General features: G+C 52.1%; 1 protein-coding gene across 3 annotated transcripts in view; it reads left to right on the forward strand.

Annotated features, from left to right (window-relative positions):
• The window catches only part of LETM1 (leucine zipper and EF-hand containing transmembrane protein 1), a 36,949-nt gene extending 18,641 nt beyond the window's left edge, over positions 1–18,308 (forward strand). Inside the window, exons 7-14 of one of the 3 annotated variants that reach the window (XM_077876429.1) lie at positions 5,097–5,216; positions 7,068–7,199; positions 7,474–7,620; positions 8,192–8,323; positions 11,855–11,989; positions 13,170–13,360; positions 14,332–14,470; positions 15,428–18,308. In XM_077876429.1, the coding sequence (XP_077732555.1) occupies positions 5,097–5,216; positions 7,068–7,199; positions 7,474–7,620; positions 8,192–8,323; positions 11,855–11,989; positions 13,170–13,360; positions 14,332–14,470; positions 15,428–15,577 (1,146 nt within the window). In that variant the 3' untranslated portion in view covers positions 15,578–18,308. Of the gene's footprint in view, positions 1–5,096; positions 5,217–7,067; positions 7,200–7,473; positions 7,621–8,188; positions 8,324–11,854; positions 11,990–13,169; positions 13,361–14,331; positions 14,471–15,427 lie in introns of all 3 variants that reach the window. The other 2 variants (XM_077876424.1, XM_077876437.1) reach the window with 2 other exon arrangements.
• The last annotated feature ends 870 nt before the right edge of the window (positions 18,309–19,178 follow it).

A 19,178-nucleotide genomic window follows, 5' to 3' on the forward strand; every position in this document is an offset into this window, starting at 1 on the left:
CCTAACAAAAACTTGCTATCTCTGGCCAGAGGACAGGGAAGGGGCTGCTTCATACAGAGGACTTCAGATGGCAGCTGCTCTGCCCCAGGCAGAAACCAGGGGACATAATGTCACCCCTACCACATGTACTGCTGGCTGAGGGCTGATACCTCCACCGTCTTCAGGATGTCACAGCTGGGATAGTGTCAGGGAAGGCCAGCCGACCAGAGCTGCTCCTTCCTTCCCAGCCAGCTGGGAAGCTGCCCCTCCTCCTCCGGGGCACAGTGTCAGGTAGACCAGCAAGGGCCGGGACCTCCACTTCCACCTCCACCTGACAGTTCCAGAACCTTCCCCATGCATCCCACTGGGATGGTGTCTAGAACCAGGTGGGGCCAGCCTGCCCCTCCTAGCCCAGGAGGTATGTGGAGCCCTGGTGGGAAACTGGCTCAGTGGAGGCTGAATGGGGAGCCTGGCAGCAATGAGGCAGCACCCTACCTATTCCAGACTGTACCACGGATGTAATTTGTGGATATAACAGAGATAGCACAGAGAGCTCAGCCACTAAAGGGAGCTTATGACTCACATTTGCCCCAGAAATGGGGGCACAGGCCCACTGAGGGCCAGATGAGATCTTGACACACATGGGAACCAGGGAGGACCTGGGACTTGGCCTTTATTTCTAGTGTGGAAGGAGAAGCCAGCGGTGGCAAGTGATACATGGGGCTCAGGCTTTGTGGTTTCAGAGTTTGAGACAGAATTCTTGCATTCCCAAAAAAAAAAAAAAAAAAAGAATTCTTGCATTCCCATGAAAGCCAGGTCGCAGAGGAGATCTCAGCCATGTAGTCTTGTTAGTTTGGATTAATAGATGCCAGATCCTCAATCACAAAATCTATAGAAGTTGGTTAGAACATCACTCGCCACTCCCATGCCAGGGTGTTGTCAGAGGAAGCCAGCTAAGACAGACTATGTCCAGAATCTCATATTTAATACACAAAACATCTGGGTTTAAACTGAAAATCACTCCTCATGTTAAGAACCAGAGGCTCGGGCAGCCCCGGTGGCTCAGCGGTTTAGTGCCGCCTTCAGCCCAAGGCCTGATCCTGGAGACCCGGGATCGAGTCCCACGTCAGGCTCTCTGCATGGAGCCTGCTTCTCCCTCTGCCTGTGTCTCTGCCTCTCTCCTCTCTGTGTCTCTCATGAATAAATAAATAAAATCTTTAAAAAAAAAAAAAAAAAAACAGAGGCTCTTGGGGCACCTGGGTGGCTCAGTCGGTTGAGCATCCGACTTGATTTCAGCTCAGGTCTGGATCTCGGGGTTGTGAGATGGAGCCCCACATTGGGCTCCATCTGGGCGTGGAGCCTGATTGCTTAATAAAAAGAACCTGGCAGCCCTGGTGGTGCAGCTGTTTAGCGCCGCCTGCAGCCCAGGGTGTGATTCTGGCAACCCGGGGTCGGGTCTTAACATCGGGCTCCCTGCATGGAGCCTGCTTCTCCCTCTGCCTGTGCCTCTGCCTCTCTTTCTCTCTCTGTATGTGTCTCATGAATAAATAAATCTTTTTAAATAAATAAATAGATAGATAGATAGAACCGAAGGCTCTCAAAGTGAATAAGAAAAGTCAGAAGTGGAGACAACAGAGAAGTGAAAACTAGACAACAATTGTAAAACAGCCGTCATATAGCTACATGGAAACATAGTCTTAGCAGAGGAAAATCAGAAAGTTCAAATGGAAATTTATTTTATTTATTTAGTTAGTTAATTTTATTTATTTATTCATGAGAGACACACAGAGAGAGAGAGAGGCAGAGACACAGGCAGAGGGAGAAGCAAGTTCCATGCAGGGAGCCTGATGCAGCACTCGATCCCCGGGTCTCCCGGATCATACCCTGGGCTGAAGGTGGTGCTAAACCGCTGAACCACCGGGGCTGCCCTATTTTATTTATTTAAAGATTTTATTTATTTACTCTTGAGAGCCACAGAGAGAGAGAGAGAGAGAGAGAGAGGCAGAGACACAGGCAAAGGGAGAAGCAGGATCCATGCAGGGAGCCCAATGCGGGACCTGATCCCGGGACTCCAGGATCACGCCTGGGCCAAAGGCAGGTGTAAACCACTGAGCCACCCAGGGATCCCAAGATTTTAATTTAATAGAGATTTTATTTATTTTAGAGAAAGCAAGAGCATGAGTGAGCAGAGAGGGGGAGGGAAAATAATCTAAAGCAGACTCTGTACTGAGCAACAGAGCCCAGTGTTGGGCTTGATCCCACGACCATGAGATCAAAACCTGAGCTAAAACCAGGAGTTGGATGCTTAACTGATTGAGCCACCCAGGTGCCCCCCAAATTGAAATTTGGAAGTGAAAAATAAAATCGAGTAGAAAGCTAGGAGCACCTGAGTGGCTTAGTGAGTGAAGCATCTGCCCTTGGCTCAGGTCATGATCCCAGAGTCCCAGGATCAAGTCCCACATCAGGCTCCCTGCTCAGTGAAGAGTCTGCTTCTCCATCTGCTACTCCCTCTGCTTGTGTGCATGCGCTCTCTCAAGTAAAAATCTTTTTAAAAGTGTGAAAAGCTCAATGGATGATCTCTATAGTGAAGGGAACAGAAGAGACAGGGTCAGTGAGCTTTTAAGATAAAACCATGAAAATCAGCCATCTGAATGCCTGAGAAAATAGTTTTAAAAAACTGAGCAGGGCTTCAGCCACCTGTGGGACTAGAGCAAAACATCTAACGTACTTGTCAGAGTTGTGGAAAGAGGAGGGAGGGCAGAGCTGGGAAAGTGCTGGAAGAAATAACAGCTGAACACTTAGCGCGTTTTAGAAGCTGAGTGAAGCTCAGATAGAATCAACCCAAAGAAATCCGCAAGAAGACACATCATCATCAAACACTAAAGACAGGTAATTTTGACAGCAGTGCATGCGCCCAGCGTCCAGCCCACAGGGAAGATGACACAAAGGACAATGAGCTGCTCATCAGAAGTTGTTGAGGCCAGAAGGAAGTGGCAAAATATTTTTCATGTGCTGAAAAAAATCTTATGACCAGTGAAAATAGTCTGTAAGAAAGAAGGGAATCAAGACATTCTCAGAAGAAGGAAAACTAAGAGACATGCCACCAGCAGATCTGCCCTCAAAGACCCTCCTAAAGGAGGGTCTCTAATCGGAAAGGACATGGTCAACCTTTGAACAATGTGGGGGTTAGGGACATTGGATCCCACTAATTTTTTTATACATAAGCGATGTTACAGTACAGAAATTGTTTACAACTACAGTAATGTGTTACAAAATAAATTATATAGAAGGCAGCAAAGGTACATTGTGAAGGTGTATAAAACAGTGTGACATTTACAGTCACACCTTTTATATGATCCTTGGCTCTATAGTGTTTGAAGTTACCTTCTCAGGAAGAGAAACAAAATGCCCAGGATTGGATTTGACTCCATTAAAAACACAAGTGGAGGGAGTGTTCTGGCTCTGTATCCCTCAGTGGTAGGCAGGAAGGGGGCACAGCCAGGCCCTCCATGTATGACTGTTGACTCCCAAAAAATCTAATTGCTCATAGCCCGCTGTTAACCAGAAGCCTTGCTGATGACATAAACAGTTCATTAATACCTGCTTTGTGTATGATATGTATCATATGTTGTATTCTTAAAGTAAGCTAGAGAAAAGAAAATGTTATTAAAATCTTAAGGAAAAGACATTTCCAGTGCTGTCCTATGTCGAGAAAAAGCTAAGCATGAGTGGACCTGCATGGTTTAAGCCGTTGTTGTTCACAGGGCAGCTATAATAGGAGGAACCCTAGAACACAAAGAAAAAAAAAATTTTTTTTTTTAACAAAACATTTTGAATGTGGTAAGCAAATTATAGGAAATCCAATAGACTGTTCTTCTTGTATGCCTTATAAATTAAGTATGGTTGAAGTAGTGATAGTGCTGTGCGGTGTGGCTCCCCAGGAAGGAGACGCTGAGATAAGTGTGCCTTAAGTGGGCAATGGGGGCTGAGGCTCCTACCCTTTGCAATATCCCAAACTGGGAAAACCCAGCTCCTTCAAACCAGGATGTTCTAGGGTGTGGTGCAACTCAATAACAGAAGGAGAATCTACCACTCACAGGCACAGCTGGCTGTCTGCACAGGTCTTCAGGGAATCCCCAGAAGCTGTATGCTCTGTGATCCCAGTCATGTGACATGCCTCACATACAAAATTATAGAAATGGGATGCCTGGGTGGCTCAGCGGTTGAGCATCTGCCTTCGGCTCGGGTCGTGATCCCATGGTCCCAGAATTGAGTCCCACGTTGGGCTCTCTGCATGGAGCCTGCTTCTCCCTCTGTTTCTCTGCCTCTGTGTCTCTTATAAATAAAATCTTTTTTAAAAAATTTCATAAATGAAGAACAGATTGGTGGTCGCCAGGGGTTCAGGAGGTGGGAGTGTGTCTATAAGAGGGCAGCATTAGGTCCTTGTAGGGACAGAATGGTCTCCTGCCACAGTGCTGACTATGACTTTGTAAGCAATTGAGCATTGCCATTGGGAGAAAACCCATTGGTTATGTTTGCACATTGATCTGCAGTCCTCAGAATGGAAAGCTTCATTCAGAAGAGGGGAGTCATGGTGCAGTCTCCCTCACAGGGTCATTGTAAGGCTGTGTGGGGCCAACTGACGTGGCAGGTGCACCCTTGCAAAGTGTTCTTTACACTCTGTCCTCTATCACTAGGACTCTGGTTTGCTTTTCTCACTTGGATCACAGTGACCTCGGGCTGCGGAGGAGGGGAGGGGGCCTTTGGCTGAGGCAGGAGACCTGCTGTCCTGTGGATGCTGGAGGGCCATGGGGTGCAGGAAGGAAAATGGGTGACCATGAGGAGGAGGAGGACTGAGCAGTGCCTGGGCAGAGGTGGGCTGCTTTGCTTCTCAGCTGCTTTAGTCCTGGCCGCTATGCTTCCCCAAGGTCCCCACTCTGTCACATGGTTCTGGTCACAGCAGACACACAGCTTAGTGGTGGTGCTTCATCCTGTGCTTGGGAAGGCAGAGTAGGAAAGTGTCCTACGATTAGACACTTGTTCCCAGGCACATTAACGTAAATACCATTACTCTGTATTGACCTTGCCTCATGTGGCTAGTTGACTCTCTTTTACAGTTGATCGCTGAGGAAGGGGTGGACAGCCTGAATGTCAAGGAATTGCAGTCAGCATGTCGGGCACGAGGCATGCGGGCCCTTGGCGTCACGGAGGATCGTCTGAGGGACCAACTGAAGCAGGTGTGTGGGGGAAGGGCTTCCCCTTCTGTCGGACTTGCATAGATGGGCTTGTTGTGGAAGGACTTTTCTGAAGCTCCAGTGGCCGCCAGGCCTGGTGAGGTGCCTCTTCTTTGGCCTTGGGCTCCAACCTGGCTGGGGCCTGGACCAGGGTCTGTGGTAACCTGGTTAGTCGTGTCCTGACACGCCCCCTGCATTCACAGCTGTAGTCTTTTTCACCTGCTCTCAGTGGATATTAACACTTTCACTGCCGCCTTCTGGTCCCGTGTGGACAGATGGGGACTAGGTTAACTTCCCTTAAAATTCCAGTCTGTCTCGTAACTGACACCAAGGACCTTTGGGTAAATAGGACCCAGGCCAGCCCAACGGCCATCCTGAGGGCCAGTCTCCACTGCATCTCACTTTCTTCAGTGGCCCAGAGGGTCCTTGGTCAGAGTCCAAAGGCCAGGTCTGCAGCTGGCATCATCTTGAGTAGGTTAGATATTGGAGTGGCCACATTCACAGCAATTCAGCCATCACACTGGAAGACATGAGGCTTTCCTGTGCCAGCCGGCCCCCCTCCAACTTGACCCACAAGGCCAACTCCCTCCTTGGTGGTTGTCCTCTACATGTAGACAAAAATGTGTTACCACCTGCTTCTCTTTTAAAACAAATGGTGTTTAGTATGTGATCCCCCGGGTGGAACCTCCTCTGTAGGGTGAATGTCCCTGTGTCCTCCCTGAGTGTGCCTAGGATTGTTCCCAGCACCCCCCCTTTTTTTTTTTTTTTTAAGATTTTATTTATTCATGAGAGACAGAGAGAGGCAGAGACATAGGCAGAGGGAGAAGCAGACTTCTCTCAGGGATCCCAATGTGGGACTCAATCCCGAAACTCCAGGATCACGCCCTGAGCTGAAAGCAGATGCTCAACCACTGAGCCACCCAGGCATCCCAGTTCCCAGCCTTCTTTGAGCACACCTGGGACATGTGTGAATGTGGGACACTGTTGGAAATCAGAGTGTGTGGGTTTCTTCCTTGTCAGTTTGAACATTGTCTTTGTGTCACTAAAATACCCCTCAAATTGGGGGTCCCTGGGTGGCTCAGCGGTTTAGCGCCTGCCTTTGGCTCAGGGCATGATCCTGGAGTCCCAGGATTGAGTCCTGCATCGGGCTCCCTACAAGGAGCCTGCTTCTCCCTCTGCCTGTGTCTCTGCCCCTCCCCCCCATGTCTATCGTGAATAAATAAATAAAATCTTTTTAAAAAATACCCCTCAAATACCACTGGGTCCTTTGTAGGCATGCGGGGGAGCCCCCAGATGCCACCCTTGTGGGTTTTGTGCCACTTGTAAGTGAAGAGCTTCAAGGGACACCTGGGTGTTACAGTCAGTTGAGCATCCCACTCTTGATTTCTGCTCAGGTCATGATCTCAGTCGTGAGATCGAGCCCCTTGTCAGGCTCCACACTCAGCGGGGAGTCTGCTTCTCTCCTTCTCCCTCTGTTCCCCTCACTCCCAAAGTAAAATAAAATAAAAAATGTGTAAGTGAAGAGTTTCATTACCGGAGAGTTTGGTCATCTTGCTAAGTGCTTTCTGAGCCCAGCAGCCATGTTACAGGTGCTCATTCGTGATCCTGAAGCATCTTGTGTTTGGTCAACCATGGTGGGCATCGGGTCAGAAGTGGCAGCGGTAGGTAGGCCTTGTAGAAATTGAGAACTCTTGTTTTGGGGAGGACTCCATTCAGTGACCTAGTGCGCCCACCTACTCAAGTCCCCCTTTCCCCATCAGACAGAACAGAGAGGAAAGTTCTAGGGTCCAGGTTCCAAGACCGGCAGATGGGATGGCTAGCAGGAGAGTCTGTGTCTTCTACTCCCAATTGCAGTGGCTGGAGTTGCACCTGCATCAGGAGATCCCAACGTCGCTGCTCATCCTGTCCCGGGCCATGTACCTCCCAGACACCCTCTCACCTGCCGACCAGCTCAAGTCCACGCTGCAGACACTCCCAGAGATCGTGGTATGTGCTGCCAGGAGACCCCTTGTGCAGCTGGCTCTGGAAGCAGCCCTCTCACCCCCCACTTGGCTCTCGGCTGCCTGGCGGCGCTGGCAACAGTCAGGGCCCAGCAATGTTTCTGTTCCCCTTGGAAGCCCTGATGGCTGTCCCACGGGGTGGTGTAGGTGGGCTGGGGGTGCCGCATGGGTCTCTCTTGCTGTGGCTGAACCTGCCGTGCCTCGGCGAGCACTTGGGCCGCAGGCACCTCCCGCCCCTCACAGGTGTCCCCTCTCTGAAGGCAAAGGAAGCACAGGTGAAAGTGGCTGAAGTGGAAGGGGAGCAGGTGGACAACAAGGCAAAGCTGGAGGCCACGCTGCAGGAGGAGGCGGCCATTCAGCAGGAACACCGGGAGAAGGAGCTGCAGAGGCTCTCTGAGGCGGCAGTGGTAAGCAGGGTGCCGCAGTGGAGCAGGTGCCACATGGGGGCTGTCTGCTCAGGCTCTTCCAGAACCTGTGGAATGCATCTAGGTCTCTGTGGCCCATCTTCTTTTGTCTTGGAATGGTGGGGGGCACAGTGGGGGAAGGGACGCTCGGGGCAGAGGGCTGTGGCTCTGAAGTAGGGGGCTGCACTCTGGGTGATGTGTGCTGGTCCCTTGGCCTGGACTGTGGGTATCCTCGAGGTGTGAGCTCTAGACGTGGGGCAGCTTCGCACAGTTGTCCGGGGAGGCCTAGAGATGGAATTAGGTGCCGGTACCGTCTCGGAGGGGGCCACAGTTGACCTGGGGCGCGCTGGCATGCAGCTGCGTGAGTTGTGTAAATGTGCCTCATGGAGTCCTGCAGGGATGCTTCCCAGAAGGTGCGTCTCCCATGGCCAGCTAGCAGGCTCCGACAAACCTCCAGCAGCACGAGGCAGGCTTGTCAAGAGCATGCCCGCCATCCATGCCACTGTGGCCACTCCAGGATGGATGCCAGGGTGACAGGTGATGCTGAGGCAGCAATGGCCTTGCATTTCAGAAGGAGGTGGAGCCAGACGTGGTGGCAGAAGCTGCCCCCGGGAGGTCTGTGGCCAAGCTGCAGCCAGAAGTGCCTGAGGTGACCCTGCCGTCAGAGGCCCTGCAGGACACTGCCCCCGTCCTGGAAGGCTTGAAGGTAACTGTGCACGCACGCCAGAGCAGAGGCTGTCAAAGCCTCACAGGAGAGTGAAGAGGGGGCTGGCTGGCGGGGGGGGGGAGGGGTTCCTGCAGTGCTTTGGCCTGGCTTAGGCTGAGGAGGGTGAGGCTGCAGCGGGGAGATGTTCTGGAGAGACGTGGTGTGGTGTGGTGTGAGAAGAGCCAGGTGCACCCCATACCTGAGCAACTGGCATGCTGAGGCACCCATTGCTTGGCCCACAGCCCTCTGTACCTATAATGGCAGGGCATCCCCGCCTGAAGGCAGGTATTTCAGGTCCCTTACTGGCTAGGCTGGGCATTGTGGAGGAGGGAAGCTACTGTGCACATACCTACACACACACACACACACACACACACACACTCTCTCTCTCTCTCTCTCTCTCTCTCTCTCTCTCTCTCTCTCTCGCCACAGGCCCACTTTTGTCACCTGCCCTGGTACTCCCACCCCGATGTGCTGTGCACCTAGCAGTACTCATCTCTGGGTGGCCTCACTGTCCTGGTTGTAGCCTGCTCCCCCACATGGGATACCTTCCATCTTGAACTCCTGGGTATTGGGTACAGGAAGACTCTAGGCAGATGGCAGCGTCAGCTTGGCAGCTGGAGCAGGAGAAACCCTGGGATGGCGGATTCATGGTGGGGGGGTTTCAGCTGAGGTCGGAAGAGGGTGGCCTCTGTGTCAGAGGAGAGACAAGGCTGTGGGGGCAATTGCTCATGAGAGGAGGGTTGCATCCAGGGGAGGGTGGGCTTTGTGAGGGGTGTTGAGGGGCTGGATGGGTGAGGCCTAAAAACCCGACTCCCACAGGTAGGGTGAGGCAGTCCATGACCTTGTGGGAGCCAGTGTAGAGTGGAGGTGGAAGGAGAAACTCCCCTGCGGGTATCTCAGGGTGGACCTGCAAGGGGCGGCAGGAAGGACCCCGCTGGAGCAGGCAGCAAGGAGAGCTGGGTCTCTGGGGAGATCTGGACCGTTGGCACAAGAAGACCAGGGCTGGCACATTGGAGCTGGTGCCTGAGATAGTCCATGAGGCTCAGAGGCCGTGTGTTTAGGCGCAGGACAGTGGATGGGACAAGCCTGTAGAGGAGGCCAGGGCCATCCTGAGACATGGCCTCAGAGACAGATGGAAACAAACCTGTGGTGGCATTGGGCTGTGGAGGAGACCTGGAGGAAGAGGGGCCATGCTCGCTCAAAGGGTGACCCAGGGAAGGGTCAGGCCCAAGGTATCAGGGTCATTTTTGAGGCAGTGCAGATCTAAGACATGGGCAGAGATGGAGCCTGACTGGGCCCATGGAGCGCAGCTCAGGGAGAAGCAGCGCCTGTCATCCAGTAGGGCTGGTGCACAGTCGGCTGTCTTTGTGGAAACAGATGCATCCCATTTCTAGCGAATAAAGGCCTAGATATGAAGGGACTGTAGGACTGTCAGGAGAACTAAGGATTGCCGAGGATTTCTTAGCAGGAAGCCCAGACCTTCACAGAACTCTCAGTGACAGGCGTGTGTCCCTGGAAAGATACGTAAGGACAGGAAGGACGAGTGCCTTTGGCCCCATCGGCGGTGCGACCTCACAGGTTCATGCTGCCCATTTGCCGTGGGGGCAAGAAACCTGAATAGCTCTGCCCCTGTGAGGAGAGCAGTCTGGTAGCTCTTGTAGGAGAAAGCCCAGGCCCATGTGACTTCATGGGTGAAGCTCCTGGTGAGTCCTGACATGTAAGGAAGAGATCCTTGCAGAGCTATGCAGACTGTCTCCAGGAAGTCCGAGCAGGGGGAAAGTGTCCGAGCTCATTCTGAGATGGGCATTAGCTGATAGCAGTACCAGGTCCACGGGAGAGGAAGGGAACACAAGTGTAAAAATTTCTTAACAAACTTATAGCTGCAAAAAAACAACAAAAAAGCAAAAACAAAAACAAAAAAAAAACTTATAGCTGGGCAGCCCAGGTGGCTCAGTAGTTTAGCGCCACCTTCGGCCCAGGGCGTGATCCTAGAGACCTGGGATCGAGTCCCACATTGGGCTCCCTGCATGGAGCCTGCTTCTCCCTCTGCCTGTGTCTCTCCCCCTCCCCCCCCCCCCCCCCCCGTCTCTCATGAATAAATAAATATTAAAAAAAAAAAAACTTGTAGCAAATCAGATGTAGCTACTCTGTAAGAAAGAGTAATCTGTCATGATCTGGGGCTTGTCCAGAGGATACAAAACAACAGTTAATGTAATGAGTGTATGAACAGAGTGAAGAGAAAAATCACATGTGATCATCTCAATAAATGCAGAAAAAGCGTTTCACGGAATCCAGCATCTGTTCCTGATAAAAAAAAAAAATTCTTGGTGAGCCAGTAGAGGAAAATGTTTTCAACCTGATGAAGAGCATCTGTAGAAACAGCTGCAGCTAGCTGGGTCCCTGATGGCAGGGTGCTGGCGCACGCGTCCACTCCCACTGCTTCTGTTCAGCATTGTGCGGAGGTTCTGGCCAGGATTAGGAAGGAAAAGAATAAAGCCACACAGTTGGAAGGAAGGAGTGAAACTGCCTCTTCACAGAGGATGTGAGCAGCTAAAAATTAGCTGTGCTGCTCTGTACCGGTAATGAGCAATCAAATTGAAATTTCAAAAGTATATCGTTTACAGTCCCCTGAAGTGAGCCACTTAGGGACACATTTGAAAGTAGCCATGAAGAACTGTGCAGTGAATGTTATCGTGTTGTTGAGGGTAATTCACTCAAATGGATTTCCTGCACTCGTGGGTGCAGGGGGTCCTCACTGATGAGATAGGAATTCTGCAACTGAGCCGTAGATTCAAAATCATCAAAATCCCAGCAGGCTTTTTTGTTGAAATTGGCAGACTTATTCTAAAATGTATATGGAGGCGCACCTGGGGGCCTTATTTAAGTGTCTGCCTTCAGCTCAGGCCATGATCTCAGGGTCCTGGAATTGAGCTCCGCATCAAGCTTTTTGCTCAGGGCGTAGTCTCCTCCTCCCTCTGAGCTCTCTCTCTCTCTCTTTTTCTCAATAAGTAAAATCTTTTAAAAAATAAGTTAATAAAATGTATATGGAAATTTAGAGGAGCTAAAATAGCTGGTGGTGGATGAGCAAATTTGGTCTGTGCTCTGGATGGAATGCCATTAAGCACCTAGGGGCACGAGACAATGCAGATGGGTCTCTGAGTAAGAGGCCAGACGATGCCCTTTGTGCATGAGCTCGCAGTCTGGGGTGTGATTGTGTGACCTGCTGGAAGGCAGCTCCAAGATGGTGGCCTGGGGATAGAAATGGTTGGGGCAGCTGACAGGTCTCTATCAGGTGTGATGATTTCACAAATTCATGTGTGTATCCAACATACAGCATGAGTGCACTTGGCATGCGGGGTGCTGCAGGGGCGAGGGTGGGGACTGTGCACATGTCTGCAGGCCTCTGCCAGGCACGGTAGGAGCAGACGGTGTGGACAGAAGATGCGCCAAGTCCGGGGGTGAGGGAGTCAGTGATGGTTTCCCTCCAGCTGGGTGTCCTTTGGGGGTGCTCATGTGTCTTCTTTGCAGGAAGAGGAAATAACAAAAGAGGAGATTGACATACTGAGCAACGCCTGCTCGAAGCTGAAGGAGCAGAAGTCGTCCCTGACGAAGGAGAAGGAGGAGCTGGAGCTACTCAAGGAGGACGTGCAGGACTACAGCGAGGTGGGCCCTTTGCTCCGGGTGGGGTATGCACCCTGGCAGTGTGTGGACCTGCGAAGATGCCAGACAGATAGTCTGGCCGCTTCATAAATAAACTCTTCTTATTCATGTTTCCCCAGAAGACACTTCTTTCTTATACCTAGCTCTTTTTTTTTTTTTTTAAGAAAATATGTATTTTTAAAATATTATTTCTGAATCTGATTGAAAAGAGTTGTTTCGGGGCACTCATTGGCTCAATGGGAGCGTGTGACTTGATCTCGGGGCTGTGAACTCAAGCCCCACCTGGGCTTTGGACCCTGCTTTATAAAAGAACTATGTTTTCACAGATCCATTAGGAAAATTTGTCTAGGTTTGAGATTGGAAATATAATTAGCCATTTTTATAGCAACCCTATTGCTGTGGTGGGTTTTCTGTTGGAAATTAGGAGTTCACCAGAAAGCCTGAGCACCCTTTCCCTGTCTCCAGCCCCACCAACCATTCCTCCTTGTGATGCTTGCTCATGGGGACAGTCAAGACTTGGGATTTAAGAAATCACTTTCTCTTCCTTGATTCTTTCATTCATATCTTTCTTTTTTTTAACAAATATGAAGAAAGTTGAGGTTCAGATTGATGCCATTTCCTTTACTGTAGGAATAATATTTGAGTGCAAAAATAAGAGCAAATAGGGGTTCCCTGGATGGCTCAGTGGTTTAGCGCTGCCTTCGCCCTTGGGCGTGATCCTGGAGTCCAGGGATCGAGTCCCACATATCAGACTTCCTGCATGGGGCCTGCTTCTCCCTCTGCCTGTGTCACTGCCTCTCTCTCTCTCTCTCTCTCTCTCTCTCTCTCTCTCTCTCTCTGTGTGTGTCTCATGAATAAATAAAATCTTTTTTTTTTTTTTTAAGATTTTATTTTATTTATTTATTCATGAGAGATACAGAGAGAGAGAGAGAGGCAGCGACACAGGCAGAGGAAGAAGCAGGCTCCATGCCTGGAGTCCGATGCGGGACTCGATCCCGGGACTCCAAGATTGCGCCCTGGGCCAAAGGCAGGAGCCAATCCACTGAGCCACTCAGGGATCCCCAATAAATAAAATCTTAAAATTTTTTTTGAGGGATACAGATAGGATTTTGCAGCTCTGTGACTGGGGTGAGTGGGTTCTCCATTTTTAAGACATTGTCTTAAAACCAAATAATTTCATTAGGACTTGCAAGAGATCAAGAAGGAACTTTCAAAGACTGGCGAAGAGATCTATGTGGAGGAGTCTAAAGCCAGCAAGAGGCTGACGAAGAGGGTGCAGCAGATGATCGGGCAGATAGATAGCCTGCTCTCACAGCTGGAGATGGACCAGAAGGCCGGCAAGTTGGGCCCTGCCGCCGAGAGCCCACCTGTGGGGTGAGTGTGGCATGGAGGTCAGGCACAGGGAGGCTCTCAGACTTATTAACCTTGTGGTGCATTTCTCAGCTATGATGCCCATCCCCTGCCCTTTGAGCCAGCAGTTCTGGGCAGAAGCCCAGCCACACCTCAGTCTCCACTTGTGGGTAACCATTTTACTGAAGTAGCTCTCGGAATCATCTCATCACACACACGTACACATACACACATGGACACACATACACACTTTGGCCACTGTTAGGACCACAGCCCTGGCTTGGCTGGTCCGTCCCCCCCCCCCGCCCCGGCCACCAGGGGCCACACACCTCTCCAGGCTGCCATCACCTTTCCAGAATGTACATAGGATTGGAAGCTCCCCTGGAGACCCCTGGGCCCTCCTCTCCCTCTTTCTGAATGCCCTACACACAGGCACAGAGTGGCGCTCATGACGACCCTCACCCTGGTCGCTGTGTGAGTAGTGGTCAGGCTGGTGAAACAGCCCTGCCAGGTGGTAGCAGCTGGCACTGGTGCTCCTGTGGGCTGGGCACTTTGCTTTTAGCTCCCACGTCTCCAAGGGGGCAGGTAGGCTGGTCCTCAGGTTCTGAGGCCATCACCCCCAGACGTGGTCCATGTCGCTTCCTGAGTTGACCTGCTATGCTTTGTGTGCCTGCCTGCCTTCACTGGTCAGAAGGCAGCACAGCCATACTCGGACCCTCCTACCTGGGCCCCAGCACAGACTGGCCTGAGGAGCGCTGCCCAGTACCCATGGGACTCTGTCCTCAGCAGCAGTGGAGAGGCCAGGCTGGCCCAGGGACAGCACACATGAGTGAAGGCTTTTGGTTCTGCGTCTGAGTTGGTTGGGCATTTCCACAGGCAGGGAGGGGCAAGGGAGCTCTGGAAGAAGAGGTTGTGTGGGTCCAACCCATAGGAGGCCTGGTGAGGCTTTGGTGGTGCCACATACAGGCTGTGTCGTCCCCCCCCCGCCCCCCCAGAGACAATGTCATCAGCATCAATGAGCTCATCAGTGCCATGAAGCAAATCAAGCACATTCCAGAAAACAAGCTCATGAGTTTGGCCTCAGCTCTGGATGAAAACAAGGACGGCAAGATCAACATTGATGACCTCGTCAAGGTGAGTTGGTGGGACTGGGTTGGGGCTGTACAGACCAGCTGAGGGCTCACTCTGGGGAGGGCACTGTCCACACGTGGCCCTGTCTCTGTCCTCACACTAAACCCTTGGCTTATTTTTCACATGAAATGAAGAAAAGCCTAGTTAATGTCCACCAAGAGCAGCCCATCTGCTTGAGGCGTCCAGTGGGCCACGGTGCAGTCTGGGAAGTGTGGTAGCAGCAGTGCCCCTGGGGCACCAGACCTCAGAGGATGGTGGCGTCAGACCGTCCCCAGAGCCAGACTTCAGCAGGGGTCGCCCAATTCCTGGGGTGGGGGTGGGGGTGGGATGCAAGATGGGGGAACACTCAGGTACCTGGTGTTGGGCAGCCCGAGAGACTTGGAATGGGCTTCCACTTTCATAAGGGGATCTGAGGAGAGCACCCCTTCACAGTGTCTAAATGGCTCCCAGTGTGTCCAGATAGTGATTTTTTTCACACATTTACCGAGTATAGCTGTTGACTGATTATAGTCCGCTTGTAAGACCAAGGCATCATCAGGTGCATGTGCTGGACACCATCGCTTTGCCAGCAGCCAGGGCTGGGAGGCCTGAGCCCACGTCAGCCGCCCCTTCCTTGGGGCCTGATCCGTGGTGTGGATGGCAGTTGGGAGGCCTGTGCCCTGCATGCCCGTATCCTTAGCCCTTGGCAGAGCTGTGACCCTCATCCCCATGTCTGCTCTCTGAGCCCCTCTCCCTCATAGCTCTTCACCTGGCCTGGGGCTTTGGGAGCCCGTGGGCCTCCTAAGGTCTGGTGGTGTCTGATGCTGGAGCACCCCAGTGGCTCTTCTCTGGGATGACGGAGATATGCTCTGACTCCGCTGTGTGCCCTGCGGGGAAAGTGCTGCAAGGGTCCAGGCCATCCCTGAACCCCTGTCCCTTTTTTTTTTTTTTCTTTCGCCTGTCCCTTTCTTGTGTGCGTAGGTGATTGAGCTGGTGGACAAGGAAGATGTCCACATCTCCACCAGCCAGGTGGCTGAGATCGTGGCCCTGCTGGAAAAGGAAGAGAAGGTGGAGGAGAAGGAGAAGGCGAAGGAGAAGGCGGAGAAGGAGGCTGCCGAAGTAAAGAATTAGGGACCCCTACAGCGCCGGCTGCCGGCCCTGCTGTGATAGTGATGGCTGTGACGTGATTCTTAGTGACAGATCTAATATTTTGTCTGGAATAAATCAGAAACTTCCATAATCAAGTAATTTTTAATTTTCATCATTCCATGAAGATTGATTCAGTCTGGAATCCCTGAACCCTTCCCGGGAATCATGTTTGGATTCACACAGTGGCCCCAGCCTTGGTGGTCATGTGGGCAGCCCACCATCGGCCGCACACAGGCCTCCTGGCTCCAGAGTGAGCCTGGCTAGACCCCCTGCATGGGCTTCACTCTGCTGGTGCCTGTCCCCGGAGGAGAAAGGACCAGCCTTGTGGACTCCCTGTGCCCATGGAGCCTGAGGTGTGCAGATGGGGATTAGCGACACACAGCCCTGCTCGGCTCTGGAGAAGATGTGCCCGTCAGCCAGTGGACGCAACTCCTGACCATCACCATACATGGCACTGCTTCACACTCATTTGCAAAGGTGTCTCTAATGGCCTCTGGAAATCTACAGCTCTCTGACAGGAACATGGTGCCTTGTGCAAGTCCCCTGTTGTGCGTGTCAGCTCTTACTTGGTTTAACCTTTTATTTTACCTTAACGCTTTAACCAGTTAACTAGTACAGAATTTCCACACATGACAGCCTGTCTGACCTAGAATAGCTGATGTGATTGAGGCTGAGAAAGATAGTAATGAAGAATTTGGAGATTAAGCCTTTCCATTCAACTAATTTATCATGCTCTTGTGGTTTTTAGAAAGTTTCCCACCTTGAGGCATCAGCACCTCATCACCCGTGTGGGTGTTGGGCCCCGGGATGGTCGGGGCGCTCAGCACACATAACCGTGCCCCAGGGTAGCTGTGCAGTGTTGGGGTCTCCATGTGACTCCCAGCTCCTCTGGAACCAGCAGGCTGGTGTCTGCTCCTGGGCCTGCGGCGGGACGTCCTGAGGGGCTTCCAGAAAGGCACTCCCCTGGCTTTGGAAGTGTCAGGCTTGCCTGGCACATGCTGGGGTGGAGCAAGATAGCCTCAGAGGGCTTGGCCTCTAGCCGCCTTGGCACCTGGCAGCTCGGATATTTGGTGCTCTGTGGGGGCAGGCAGGGCTATGCCCTGGGGTCTCAGCTGTGTTGGACTCATCCTTCTGAGGCCAGGTCCGTTAATGGGTAGAACGTTCTCTTGGGGGAATGCAGGCATAGGAGTTGAAAGACATGGGAACAAGAGTGGCCAGGTTAGCCGGGAGCAGAGGACGAGGTCCCAGAAAGGATGGCTTCTAAATTACTTGAAACTTTTTACTCAGCCATTAAAGAGGAAACTTGACGAAATAGGAATAAGATTATGTATTCTCAAATGTAAACCTTTGTAAAGTATCAGTTGGGTTCTAAAGGGTTTTTATTTCGATTATTTGAGAAAGATATATATTCTAGATGCTTAATTAAAATATTTATGAATTACCTTATACTATTTTAGTAGCCTGGTGTTGAGCCATAGGAAGTATATGTGTGTATTTTGGGTTGCCCGTGCACCCCGAGGATGGCGGTTGTCTTTCTGGTGAGCAGTGCTTAGGGGCCCTGTCAGCTGTGCCCAACTCCCGTCTTCACCGTTGCCGCCTTGGCTGGGTGCCCTGGCCATCTCCACGACGCGGTCACTGCCACAGCCCGGCGCCCCCTGCTCTGGAACACCACCTCCTCCCCCAGCCCCCCACCCCCAGCTTGTCCACATCATCTGGGAGAGACTCTCACCTGCATGTAGGCCGGAGGTGTTTGCCAGGGTGGCCGTGGCCTGCTGCAAGTGCCCTCCTCAGTGTGGTGTGGCCTTTTACTGTCCTTGGCTATTTCTTGAAGCTGAAGCTCATGTCCGGGGGTGGGCACCACAAACAGTGGACCTGGAAATCAGAGTTCTGTGCAATAAGGTTTCTGAGGCGGTTGTGTCTTGACCACCTATGTTGTGTGGCTGCACTTACGGCCTTTCCGCAGTTCAGGAGGAGAAGCCTGTGGTGTGGACGCCTGCATGGAAAGGAAGCCAATTCCTAGCACATGCTTCATCCTTCACCTCACCTGAGCACCCATGTCGTCAGTTGGGATTCCGGAAATTGGCATGTGGCTTCTGGAGCCCTTTTGGAATATTGAAATCTAGACTTTTTTTTTTTTAAATGAAGGGCACTTTGTAATTTTTGAGAATAAGCTTCAGGCAGTGGTTCTCCCAGTGGGGCCCTGGGCTGGCAGGGCAGGAACCCATGGACGTCCTGAGACCAGCTCTGTCTCTGGGACATCCTGTGGTCCCAGGGCTGGCTCCACCTGAGAACCACTTCCTCCCTGGCTGTGTATAAACATCTTTCTTTTTTCTTTCTTTTCTTTTTTTTAGAAATAGTGTTTTTATTAAAATGCCAAATTAATATTCCTATAATAGCTCCTGAACCATGTGATGCCTCAGAAGTCAAGGTGGTAACTGTCAGAATTGCTGGAGCGTCTGCCATTGCTTTGAGGTCTGCTTCTACCTTTGCAGCAGAAGGGTGGACTGTGGGTGTGGAGGTGTCACTGTGAGGCCAGCTTCCACATGGACATGGGCCTTCCAGAGCTCAAGCCCTGGCCTCAGGTGCCCCCTGGCTCTGTGACATGGGCCCTTACGTCCCGTCAGACTGTGCATCTAGACCCATCTCTGTGCCAGTGGCTGGATGCTTAGTTCAGTGTATGAAGGCTGAATAAAGCACTGTCTCGATGACCTGTCCACTGTGTGGTGGTTGCTTTGTGCAGACTGGTGAAGGAGGCTTTTGCCTGACCAGGCTTTCCCCCTTAACCCCAGTCCTCAGTGGACGCCTTGGGACCAGGGTGGGCAGGACTAGGATCCTGGCTGAGTTCTGATCCAGCCCAGTTCTGTTCTCAAAGACCCTGAGGACTCCTGGGGCTGGGGATACTGCTGCCCGAGGGCTGTGCACTCTGCTGAAGGGGTCCTGGGTGATGTGGGGGCTCTCTGACTATGCCGCAGCCTGGACAGGGCTCACAGAGCCTCAGGGGAGTGTGGGCAGCAGAACCATCCTCCCAGTTTCCCTCTGGCAGACAGATCACCCCACCTGAGCCCAGGACCTCCACCCTGTCTCAAGTGGCCTCACCCCTTCACTGGTGCCAGGCTGCATGGCAGGCTATGTGGGATCCTTCCACCTTTGCGAGTCCTGACACGCCCTGTCCAAGGGCCACTGTCACCAGCATCCCATCTCTTCCTGAGGCCAGCCTTGGCCACTGTCCCCTCTGCCCCATAGGTCCTGAGAGCTGAGACACGGCTCTGGAACCACGTGGGAGAGGTTATTGCTATGGGTACATGCGTGGGGTGGGGGGGCGCTGCTGGGCCCCAGCCCTTGCCTTTCCCTGGCCTGGGCCCTGGGTCAGTGGCTTCCATAAGCCTGTAAGGCAGCAGGGCTCTGGAGAGGCTGATAGGGCAGAGAGGAGTGGGGGGGGGGAGTGGCAGCAGGGGCTGTTTAAGGAGGTGGCTCTGCAGTCCAGGGGAAGGTGCTCCTGATCAGAACAAGGATGGAACCCCGAGAATTGGTTGTCAGCAGAGATCCAGCCCCTATGGTGATACTCAGACTTGTCTGCCCCAGC

Source organism: Canis aureus, chromosome 2, assembly GCF_053574225.1.
Source record: "Canis aureus isolate CA01 chromosome 2, VMU_Caureus_v.1.0, whole genome shotgun sequence".
NCBI lineage: Eukaryota > Metazoa > Chordata > Mammalia > Carnivora > Canidae > Canis > Canis aureus.